This window comes from Struthio camelus, chromosome 1 (assembly GCF_040807025.1).
Source record: "Struthio camelus isolate bStrCam1 chromosome 1, bStrCam1.hap1, whole genome shotgun sequence".
NCBI lineage: Eukaryota > Metazoa > Chordata > Aves > Struthioniformes > Struthionidae > Struthio > Struthio camelus.
In genome coordinates, this window is record NC_090942.1 from 136,322,323 (window position 1) to 136,335,205 (window position 12,883).

At 39.3% G+C, this 12,883-nt stretch overlaps 1 protein-coding gene across 7 annotated transcripts in view; it reads right to left on the bottom strand.

Annotated features, from left to right (window-relative positions):
- The window catches only part of CNKSR2 (connector enhancer of kinase suppressor of Ras 2), a 225,655-nt gene that overhangs the window by 13,159 nt on the left and 199,613 nt on the right, over nt 1-12,883 (bottom strand). For 2 of the 7 annotated variants that reach the window (XM_068918152.1, XM_068918145.1), the window contains one exon: nt 1,976-4,099. The exons of 3 other annotated variants lie outside the window; for them this stretch is intronic. In XM_068918152.1, coding sequence (XP_068774253.1) covers nt 4,095-4,099 — 5 coding nt within the window. In that variant the 3' untranslated portion in view covers nt 1,976-4,094. Of the gene's footprint in view, nt 1-1,975; nt 5,443-12,883 lie in introns of those variants that run through there. 2 more of the 7 variants (XM_068918128.1, XM_068918136.1) reach the window with 1 other exon arrangement.

A 12,883-nucleotide genomic window follows, 5' to 3' on the forward strand; every position in this document is an offset into this window, starting at 1 on the left:
CTAGTTTACCGGAAGTCGCACGCCCATGTCAGTCACCTCTCTTCACCTTTCCATGCAAATGGAGTTGCTTATTAAAAGGGGCGGGACTAAACTCCATCAGCATTAAAAGAAAAAGACCCTCAAGGTTTCTCCCTGCAGACTAGCACTGCTGTGCTGACAGTAACATTCAGGCATTTTCAACATCCACTTAGCCATGAAGTACTGGTGCCAGCAAATGGGTTAATATGTTAGTGAGAAGGGAAAATACAGAGAGAGGGAATAATTAAATTGCTCTGTTCATACTGCCTCTTGACAGCTCTCACACATCTCGAATGCGCATCAGGAGAAGCTCCTCGTTTGCTCCCAGCCCTGCTGTTTCACTAGGTTATATTGGTGGGCTGTGATTTCAGAGAGGGCATAAGAAAGAGGATGAAATAACTCAAAAGCATCGCAAAGTAACAGGAAACTCTGATCAGTGGCAGAACTTTTTGGCAGCAGCATTATAATTGTATCCTTTGGTATTTGGACACAGAATTCTACTCGCATCAGTTCAACCTTCATCTGCTGAGCAGATTTTAGTGACTCTTTGGGAGAATTTTAACACAGTGAAATAGAATATCTTGACATTTTTCTGTGACACACATTGATATAAGTGCTGTTTAATTTTACCACAAGCTACCAATGTTGAAGTGAAATGAACAAAGCAATTACTTTTTGATGGTACACTTCCCCTAAGTCTCCTCCGTTCAGAAGCAATGAAAAACTTCTTATATTTATGAGCTAATCCAGGATCTGGAGCAAACTGAATACACTGCTGTACATTTGGGGCTGCTGTGACTTTTAAACAGGACAATGATGTCCCTAGGGATACATCCAGCAAGCAATATATGGAAGCAATTACTCCTTCAGGAGGATATTTTTGCACAAACCTACAAGCTGTTACAGCATACAAAGCTGCGAAAGGTTAAGTGACAAATGATATGGACATAGTGACATTACTCACCAGTTAAAAATCAAGTGACAGTCACGCTTGCACAACAGCAATGCCTGTCAAGGTTTTGAGGCTCGCTACCTGAAAGTAAGTCTGAACAGAAGGAATATGCATTCCTGGTGAGCGACATCCACTGGGAAGATGGGCTGTACTTCAGGCTACACTCTAAGTTTGCTTATTTATACGAAAATATAACACCAAGAGTGAAATTTTCAAAGGCACTTGCATCACTTAGGAGCCTAAATTCTACTTCCAACATGAAAGAAGCAGGATAAATTAGTGTAGGCAGGGGCTAGACTCATTTAATAGCTGGCTCAGTTACCTCTGTAACGCACTGTAGTCTGTTGGGGAAGCAATTCCTGAGGCATTTATGAAAGGGGCCTGAAATATTTCTGAAAAAGTTATCCCAGAAGATGTCATATTTATTCAGATATTCAGATTTATTATCGGATTTATAATTGCAGATGTTATGATAGCTGCACTGATTAGATCCCAGCCTAATTAATCTGCACCCTGATTTACAAGTTATTCATTTAGGGCACGACACTGCAAAACATTAAGCACCCTCTGCCAGCTGCTGAATGCCCATCATACCACCAGTCTTCTGGAAGTACCATATTGATTTCCCGCCCTACACGGTACCTTGGAGAACAAAAGCTATTACCATGACGAGAGAAATGCAATACCATGCTGCTTCTCTAGGCATTATGCATGTCATTAGGTGTGATAACGCCCAATAAACTCAGGAACGTATATGCGCCTTATCATAAAGATTTCTCTCAGAACCGGAACAACAGTCGTCACAGAAGAAAGGCTTTTTCCACATCTATTAGGAAGAATGTGTTTGCACACAAAAGAAAGGAAGTGAACACCAGCCTTTACAGTCAATGGTTACGCAAAGGTAAAACTGATAATTTGCTGGCTTATTTCCTTTATTAAGCCCAAAATAACACCTTCAAAAAGCCTGACTTCATGAATAAATCAAATGTCTTCATTAAAGAAACATTAACTGCCATTTTCTATACTTTATTTTAAGGCATACAGAAAAATATTTAACAAATGTGTATGCAATTAAATGCCAGGGACTGCTAATTACAGCCCTTCTGAATGCCTCTGCAAAACAATGATACTCAACACAGTCTGTTAGAAAGGGTGGGGAAAACAAAAGTAGAGGAAGCTGAAGACGATCTACTTCATATTAGCGCAGATAGATCCTGGCCCTTGGCTACAAGCAGCAAATGAGCCATCCATGTAACCCAAAATGGCAGCCAAAGGACATTTGAGATTTGTATCTTTGCTTCTGCTTCTCTAATTCATTTCCAAAACGTTTCATTTCTAACTAATTATGGAATTTAATGACAGAATGTAAAGGACTGGCTCAGGTTTCAGGCCACTCCAACAAGATTTTAATGATCTATCTTGCAGGTTGCGGAATCTTTATGCACTTAGCAGTGATTTATCAGCCCTGGCAGAGGCAGGTACTCAGAGGCAACCTTATATAAAAAATAAATTCTGCCTTTGCCAAGCATCAGAAAGAGCACTAAATTAAATTTAAAAATCAATTCCTCGAGACAAGAGAGTCATAAAAACTCAGTGGGCTTGTCTATTTGGCCAACAGGCAAAAATTTATGAAAGTACAATTTTGTAATCAATAAAAGCAATACAGTGTATGTTTTTGATTGGAAAAAATTAAAGCTGCCAAAACAACATTGTTAAATATTTAAGCTGATTCGTGACAGTCCCATTAAGCAGCAACACAACATGCATTTTGATGAATTTCCAACTAGTTTATGTCATACTATACTTTTTATTTTTAAAAAAAAAGAATATTAAAACTATTATAAGCTTTGTCACCTGCTGTAAGGCAGAATGATGCAATTTTATTCACTGCACATTTCTCGTTTGTGAGGCAAAAAAGCATAATTTACTTCTTTATAAAAGGGAAATATATATAACTATATATATATATAATTTTATTGGTATTAACATAATGCAATACCATACATTGAGCAAACAGAAAGAAAACATTTCAAAATACATTTTTAAAAGTATCTCCCCATAAGATAGTATGAAATATCAAGTAATTAGCATTACATTATTACAATACACCCTTAGCCAAATATATTAAGGAAAATCCACATTCTAACCACAGAGATAGAGGCAAACATCAACCCATAGGGGACTCAGAACATAATAATAAATACAATATCTGAATCTACTTTGAGTGACATCCAGACAAATACTGGCCCCAAAACAGCCCTCTGGAATCTGGGTGTTATACAGAGAATACTTTGTGCCTATTTGGCCAGGCGGTATCACTCACATGTTTAAGTCCTAGAAGATAAAGAGGAACTGAAGAGTTTATCTGCAGAGTCTAATAAATCTCAGCGTGAGGTATCTTCTCCATCATCATCCAAACCAGTGTCAGTGTACCCCTCCGGTAATTCATTACAAATCATTAAATAAATAGAAGTCTCTGAATAGTCTGTACACACCTTCACTTGATAGAATACACTTAGTTTAGTACGATACAGTACGGTAACTTCCTTCACTAACGTGAAGTATGCTTAAATGACATAACTCTGTCTGGTTGGCCTGAATGGATTCACTGGAGTTCAGTAAAAACAACAGGATTTTACAGTTACCATGGCCGAATCCCTCTTTAATTCCTCGAAGTCTGCAGAACAAAACTGAGTGACATCAAAGCCCTTCCCCTGCCAAGACCCTCTTCCCCTTCCGTTCTCCCATGCGGGGGGCAGTATTTTCTGCAAATGTGCTCCATGTAGACTGGATCTGACTTTGTGCCTAGTCCCATTGTGGAAAGGGTGCATTCTTCAAAAGACTGGCCATGCCCTTTGACGCCTTCCTGGAGGCCTCATATCCAGGCATGTGGTTGTCTATGTGCTTTAACACGTCTGTTCTCTTTTATAAACACCAAAGTTATTCAAGAAGAATTGACTTTCTGAACGGAGGCCATTAGGTTGCTTGCAAGAGGCTGAAGTTGAGTCTCCGTCGTGCCAATTCTCTAATGATAAGTTTATCAACCTTTGAGTCCACTCGGTTCAGTGCCAAGGGAAGTGGATCCGATTTGACATGGAGAGGTGCTATCAACTCTCGCAGTGTATTAGCCTAATATGATAAAGCAGTGATACAACACGTTGAAAGAACTGTGATGTGCCATTATTTCCATATCATATTAGTATATTAGAAATACTATCATGCAAACAAGAGCAAATAGCAAATCTGGCGTACAGTTGCAGCACTACAGAGCTTTTCTAATCTGCATGCAGGTATGCTTGTGAGGACAGAGACATGGCACTGTTTTGGTGTTATATTCTGCTCTGTCAAAAATATCCATCCCTGATGCAAAAGAGGTATTTAGGGTAGAAAGTTATATATTCTCTCTTTGTGGATTTGCTTAAAAACAGAACAGAATGAAGATCAATTTAAAAAAAAACAATAAAGCAAGAGAACAAAATACGTCCTAACCAATGTGGTTTGGCTTTCTCTGCGTTTAAAAGACATTAGCTCATTCGGAAGCGCTAAGAAAGGTCACAGAAACAAGGGGAAAGGAAGCAAACAATGTGCCCCAAATCCACCAAATGTGCACTAAAAGGAGAAAAATATTCTGTCAGCAACTTATGCATGACATCATAGAAAAAGAGGTGGCCCAACACAATCTGGCTCCTTTCATTATTCTAGCTGATGATCCAGTATTGTGAAATTGCTGGTGAAGGGTAAGATACACAGCTAGGAAATCATGTGACTTTGAAACCACACTGACATTACATACCTCCAAAAACTTAGGACACTCTAGAAACTTTGTGGACTCGTGTTAGCAAAGAAAAGAGAAAGAGAGAGGTGGAATAAAGTAGCATATATCTTTTACTTTGAGTTTCTATGTGTATGTGCAGTCTGTGCACACAGGGCAGTTTCAGGCCGGCCAGTCTGGTCTCAGTAGATACCCTGTTTTACTGTCTACTATATGTGTTTATAATAGAATATGAAACTTTCATTGAATCTTGAAATCCGCTGTTTTTCGATCCGCAGATATGGAAAGTTGGGGTCTATTTTGTTGTTAAAAAAATCCTCACTTTGGGAAAGAGTTTAACTACGCAGACTATAAAGATGTTCAAATTCAATAACATTTAATTAGTTAGGATTATTTATCCTTTGTTAAAGAGAAAAATTTCTTTCCAAAAGACAGGATGAAAAAGGATGGAGAAAAATAAACCATTGTCATTTTTACTTTCGAGTGTGTCACAACAAGTTTGGGATGGCAGAAGAGAAATGTTGTCCCAAAGACAGAAGGCACAAGTTGGAAAGAAATTCCCGATAGAAACATTGATGCCATTTACTCCACCCACGGCAGCAATGGGAAAATGAGTTTCCAAACAGGTATAATGTGAGCAATGCTATGGAACTAAAACGGAGTTCAGTCTCTCCTTAACTTCTTAGATTTCCCAGGAATTCTGTGCATCAAAAGGAGAGGAGGAAGAAAAAGGAAGAGGAAAACAGTTTATAAAACTATATCCTAAATATAGTAGTCAAGAAAAAATTTTACATAATGTACTGTTTAAAATAAGGAACATTTCTCTCTACAACAAAAATAAAATAAAATAAACTGACAGAGACCCAAAGCAGCACATGTCAAGGCTCATGGGTTTGAGGGAAGGGAGACTTAAGCAGACAGCAAAAGGGAACGTTATTCACATTTTAGCCTGTTTTATAGTACTAACAGTCTCAACATTTAAAATAACAGTCTTGGATTTGTTTGGAAAGAGACAGGAGGAGGAGGAGGACACTGCTGTCTCAATTTTGCAACTTCAGGAGATCCTGGTGTCTTATGGGTACTGTTCATATAACTTTACCTCTAAAAACTCAGAAAGTTTGCTTTTTAGGAGGTTAGGCTATGGCAAAAGAAGCTTTCCTTTTCCTGAAGCAAGATGGCTAAGAAATAAAGCAGGGTCATTTGAATTAGGGCAAGGGCCTAGGTGGCAAATGTCTAAACCCAGTTCTTTCACATGCCCTGTGGTTGGGATACCTACTCTGTGTCTACGGGAGAGCGTATGGAAGAACTGTGCTACCTGATCTGCCCGGTGATACAGGACATTTTTTAATATACCTAAAATCTAACCGCATTCTGCATTATAAGATGACACTCTGAAAAAAATTGCTGATAAGACACATCTGTGAAGAGACTATTCAGGAATATTGCTAAGGCCTTTATGGCACCATCGTCACACACTGGTAATTCTTCTGTGTCCCAGTATGGACTTGTCACAATGTTCATTAACAGCCTTTCAACAGGATCTCTTAAGATAAGCAGTAGAACAAACACTCCTATTTATCTGAAGGTGAATATAATTAACATGGACACTTGGAGGGCTTTTCTAAATCTATTTTATTTTTATTTTGGTGTATCACTGCATCACTCTCACTGATAGCAAGCAACTGTACAATATTTCCTATCAGGATAAGTGCACAATAAGAACTGAGAAATTCTGCTTCTCAGTAATAAAACTGTATTTGGTTATGATCATAAAACAACATTTTTCTTTCTGTAAATCACTAGAATTAGCAAAGTAATTTATGTAAACAATTTCCAGTGTATGGGTCTCTTTCCAGGTTAGGGTATATTTGTTTGTTTTTAAAGGAGAACAAATACAAATAACAAAGAACGAGTAACATACTTTTGGATGGGTACTTATCAACACTACAATTTACGAAAATCATCAACACTACAATTTATGAAAATCATGAGACTTGCAAACATTTTGAAAAATAAACCGTCATTCACATACAAAAATGAATGTAACCCTATGAAAATAATGAAGTGAACTTAATGCATTTATCAACAAAACTATGTTTGCATTATAAGAGCTTTACAGCAAATGACTTCCCCAGAGAAGTTACAGAAACAAAACTGCCTGCTATAAATCTCCAACTATTTCTACAGCAAATGCAGTCAACATAAGATGGTATGTTGGTATCTTATGTCCGTGCAAGTCTGTAGCAGCAGGAGGTACTTATCCCATCAAAAGTGGTGGTGAGAGAGAGAGCATCAGGGCTGGGACCAACTCACCAAATGAGAGCAGAGGGATGCTCTACTGGCCTTTCCTGTAGTTGGGGAGGACATGCCACCGTGTCCCAAAAAACAACAACAAAAATTAAAGCAAAAGGAGAGGAGAAAGTTCCCATCTGAGAGAAATGTTATGAGTCACAGTCAGTAAGGTTTTAAAATGACTGTCACACTCAAAGTCCTATATAGTATGGAGAGGGGCATGGAAGATGAAACAACTGCCTAGTTCTTTTTGTCTTTGAGAACTATATACAAATAACGAAGGCATGTCAGCAGTCACTAATGAGAGGCAAATTGAGTTAGGGTGTTCACATTGATGTGGATTCTAATAAAATGCATAACATTTTACTGCTGCCCCCTGAGAGCAGGCTTTCTTATGCATGTCTGCATTATATACTTTGTCTAAACAGATTACAACATGCCTAATTATTAAATGGTAACTTTCTGGTAAATTTGCTTTTCATTGAAGGGGTAGGTAGAATCATAGCAGGTTAACAGGCTTACTTTTGGAGTAAATAATGAAATTGGAGAAAAGGAAATTTCTGGCTTACCATCTATAGTGGCAATCAGTAAAACTGTAATTGTATTTTGAATTTCTGTTTTGTCTCTCATTTGTATCCTACTTTGTGTACATTTTACTACATCTGTCTATCTATTCATAAGAAAAAAAATGTTGACCAGAAGCTCCCACCTATTATCTATTCTAATAATGTAGCATGTCTAGTTCTATATATTCCCCTATAAGTAAATGCTACGCTTGAGTAATCAGGCTCTGAACAAGGAGTCAATACAGACACTGGGGAAAAAACCCTTCCCCATATACCACGAACTGCTACCTGGCTGCTTCGGCTGTAAATCCAGTGGTAGCTAAATCCTCCTGCTCACTGGGGAAGTGACCGAATGCTATTTGACATAGACTCCTCTGGAGAAATATTGGCAAAGTTTTAAACTATTCATTCCTCAGTAGTGGAAAGTGACTGTAAGCTTCAGGATTGTTCAGGTCACACAGATGCCGTGCAGAGATGAAAAGGAGCTGCTATGGTGCCCGGCAATGAGTGTGCCTGAAGAAAGGGTTTCAATGACATACCCAGTGCAGCCTCCTGACACTATGTTCCAAAGCAGCCTATCTGCACGTTATTCTGTAAGACGCCAATTAAGATGAGGAAGCAGTAACAGCAGTTACCGAGTATTCCTCTGGAGACTCTGGTTACTGCAGTAAAAGGGAACTAAATCAAACACAGATAAATATAGGAATAAACTGTAAGCAGCACGTTCTAGTTTTTCCAACGTTACAGTGTGTGCTTTAGTGTCCCCTGTGTCCTCACTGAGCTAGAAGTAACAACAAAAGAACACCAAGAGCACAAATATTATATGAGAAATCACAATGAACAAACAGGACTTGGGGAACAGGGAGAACAGGTGATTATGTCAGAACATACATAATCCCCACTATCTGTTCCTGTGAAAGTGCCACACTCAGCCTTTGAGAAGAAAGAAGCACAGGGATTTTACAGAGTCCTAACCTTCAGGGATTTTTCCTCCCACTTGCCACAGAATTTCTGAATGCGCAAACGCAGCCTGGTTTTCCCAATAGGCACGTCATATACTGCAATTCCTGCTAAATAACCCGCTATCTACTCAATACTAAAGAACTAAACTAAAAAACAAACAAGCACAAACCCACTAGAGTTACAATAAAAAGCACTCTGAGAGCTGAAAACTCAAAAGTTAGGGTTGTCTTATATACTCCATCACCATAACGCAACCACACTCAATAATACATACAATAGTAATATTCTCTTTATGATCCTGCCTTAAACTGTGCACAGTACTTTTATTTCATATGCAATTCACCTTTTGTGCAGGAAAGACCTGTAAGCCTTGTAAGCTCATTACGCTTCTCTCCAGACTGACTCGCTTGGCCTTGCAGCTGCAGGACCTCACACCGCCCTGGCCCTGGGGCACTAGCACGGACATCCCACCAGCGCCGCCGCAGGCACTGAACCCCATTCAAAGAATTCCTCGTGCCCAGTGAAAGCCCCCATCTCTATACACGACCATATACACATCTCTATACACATCTGTATTCATAGGCTTGGGAAGCTTGTGGACACAGACCTTTATAATCATTGCTCACCCTTCCTTCTTCACTACCTTCTGCGGAAGGAATACCTACTGCAGGCAAGGCAGGGACAAGGCCATAAAGAACATGCATTTGCTTTACCAGCACTGTCCCTCTAAAGGATACGACACTTTCTCACAATGCCACTAGAGCCCCTATATTAGCTGCTGTCTGTTCATGGAGGTTTTACCACGTGATTAACTCCCAGCTCTCTGGGGCAAATAAGGATGCTATCAGTAAGGAAAGCATCTAATGAAGGAGTACTGTCCACCCTTAACAACCCCATTTTTAGTTCTCCTTTTTGGTGCTATATTTTTTTTAACTTAGCATGTCACTATTTCTGCTTATATTAGGTCCCTCCATGTTACATCTATCTCATGGTTACTTATTTTTCTGCTGCACAGGTCTCTCTCTAATATCTGCACAACTCTCTCTAATTTCTTAATGGGGTCTTACTGGAGTGATGGTCCACAACTCCAAGGCTGGGCAGCTTTGAGTTGTGGCTCTGCCAGAAATCAGTGGTTATCTTTGTTTTGTAACCATTGTAAACTAACACAAATAGCTGCTCCCAGACACGAGGCCCTCTAATTTGAGACATAAACAATGAGATTGTATAAAATCTGAAAAATATTCACTGTTATTGGTATAACATGAAAAGCACAAGCTCCATTCTTTTGGAGGGGAGAAAAGCCATACAGTTGGATAACTATGGTCAGGAAAAGAAGTTGGCTAACTTTCTTAATTTTACATACATTCAGAGGGTGCAAGATGTAATGAGGACTTTAGTGTCCCATTGGGTAATCTACGAATTCTGAGAATATTACTAAAATTTCTGTATATTGGCACTCTAATTGCTGGACCATAGTGAAACTAAATTACGTATTTCTGTTGGATGGGCTTCACCCAAGAGAACTTGATGCTACAGTAAAACCTTAAGGCATATATCTAAAGGTAAGGTTCCTTTCAATCCAGTTCTTAAGTCTTAGTCAGGTCTTATTCAGGTTATGACTGCAACAGCATATAAAGCTCAGTTTAATTTACCCAGCATCCTGCATAGCTTATACTGTGAGTGGCTCAAAGAGATGATACGTCTGTATTTTCTGATCATGAATCACAAACTATAGAACCCTTCAATGCACCAACATCAGGTAACGTTAATTGCTCTTTTTGATGGTGCTTTCCATATTGACAACAAAAATAGCGACATACAAAATCACTTGCACGACTAAATAACGCACGGGCAGACAGGAACCTCCCCATTTGCATCCATATTTGCATCCAAGGACAGAGGATTGAAATGCTGCCCCTGCCAGAGCTGGTGACAGTTGCAGCAACTTTACATCCTGGCCTAGCATCTCTTTGCAGAAGGGCTCAATAATAGAGGCAGATCATATACGTTTTAACTTATTACACATCAACACTGTGTGGTTAAGGTCAAACAAGCAGACTGAGCAAGAAGTGTCATCTTGCTTTTTGTGGCTATGTTTTGCTGAGGCTCTTGAGCAGCTTTTGCTAAAATGTTAATGAGAACTCTGGAAATGTTCCGAGTTAGGGAAAGTGGAGTATGCAGATTATTATTATTATTATTATTATCATTATTATTATCATTATCATTATTATTATTATTAGGCTAATACTGCAAGTTTTTAATAAGATTTGGAGCTTACTGGAGAAGCACATACACAAAATATGGACTACTTTATCACTCTTCTGGCAAGACCATTAAGTGAAATTTTGTCAGCTCCCCTTGGTCGGTTGTGCTACATATAACATATGTATCCAGTTATTTCTCCTGATGTATTAGCATGTGTTCGATCGGTTAATCCAACTTGCCTGACTGCTTCCAGGCAAGTCATATGATTTTCCTCCAACTCTATTTTTGATTTAGTCAGGTTTCTTCCAGGCTGTAGTAGGACCATATTTAGCAACACAAATGTTACCAGCTCTGAAATCCCTCCCCCAGCAGACCATCATACTGAAACACACTGCACAAAATTAGCATAAAAAGAAAGTGCTTCTAGAAACCAAAGTGCTTCTAGAAACCTTGTATTAATTTGCTTTCTGCAAAGATAAGGCAGAAATCTCTTTTCCTGTTTTAAAGCAATGATTCAGCTGCTTTCTGAGGTGTCTACAGTGTCCTGAAAGCCCATCAGACTGATACAGCAGTTGGCTGCTTGTTTTGCTGCAGTGAATTCATTATGTACTTGGGAATATAAAATGAAGAATTAAAGATAAAATGTTGCACACCTGGTAGATACTGAAAGGATATATTTTCATCTGGTGAATTTTATGTTTCTTTTTTATGAGCATAATTATCTCTACATAAAAACCTTACACAGAAGGGTTTTATATAAGGTATCCTTCTGGCAAGCCAAGCATTGCTACACTTTTTGGTTGCAAGTGCTCATAGATTTTTAACGTGCAGTAGCTGCTTTCAGAGGTATTCCAAATTTGTTAGGGTTTTTAAAAATATATTCTAAGCCTATTGTCTGTCAAACAATGCACTCACCAGCATAATTAGAGAAAATCAAAATTGAATAGGGATTTTATTAGGTTAAAGGCTCCTTTTACAGCAGTCAAGTGCTGAAAATGTCAGAAGTTCCCCAGTGTATTTCAGGTTTAAAGATAGCAACAAACAATAAATTTTAAATTGTTTCAAATCTCTGAATGCGTTAGAGTCGACATAATTTCTTCAACTGGATAGCATCTCTTCAAGTGTGCTAAGATACTATTCCTATATGCAATCTAGGAGGGAAAAAACAGCAAACTAATCGAAGAAGCTGTTTGTCTTATTGCCTTACATGTCTACGCTCCTGGTTAAGTAGTCATTCCAAAAATCACAAGGCAGCAGCACTTCATGGGAAGTCGGGGTGGTGGAAGGTGAAAAATGCCAGGCAGACCAGTCATGAAGCCCAGATGAACCCTGGAGGTGACATTACAGTATTCCCTAGCCATGCGATGCCACCCTGCAGAGCCTCATGCTCCAAAGTTGGAGCCCTTCGCCCTGTTGCCTCCCTTGGAAATCCAGGCACCCATCAAAAACCCTCTTGAAGGGGATGTAATGCTCGACATTTTTAAAATGAACATCCTCATCAAATTGTTGATGTGCTGGAGATGAATGGGAGGGGTTATTCCTACACTTCCACCAATTCCTATGAGGATTTTTCCCTCAAGGAGCTTAAGGCAAAGGTACAAGGACATCAGCGCCCAAATTCCTTGCTTCACATTCTCTTGCTCCCTAGTTCCAACCCTCCAAGCATTTCTTAAATACAGAAACATTTCTGACACACACACTCTGTTTGATGAGGTATAGTTTTGAGTATTTTCATATGATCGTATTATTTTACAGAAGAAATAATCCTATGTTTAACATGTTATAGAAGTAATACCCAATTTGGGCACTGGCTCTCATGCATGGTCTGCCAAAAAGGTCTGATCCTCTCGCAGCAAGAGAGGGCACAGAGTCCTGCTTCTGCCTGGTCAGGAGGAGGTAATGGAAATACTCTTGAGCACTGAGGAGACCCGCTGCCCCCCTGGGGTGCAGGAGCTGTGTGACAGCAAGGAAATGGCTCCGAGGGCACACCAGGGTGGCCACATCCACCTCCAGATTCAGGCTGAGCAACCTGTTCCCGTGGCAGCTCAGCTTCTTCCACCTGCCCCAAGTTGCGGTGAGAGATGGGCATTTCTCAAAACCTTCTGAGATGTCAAA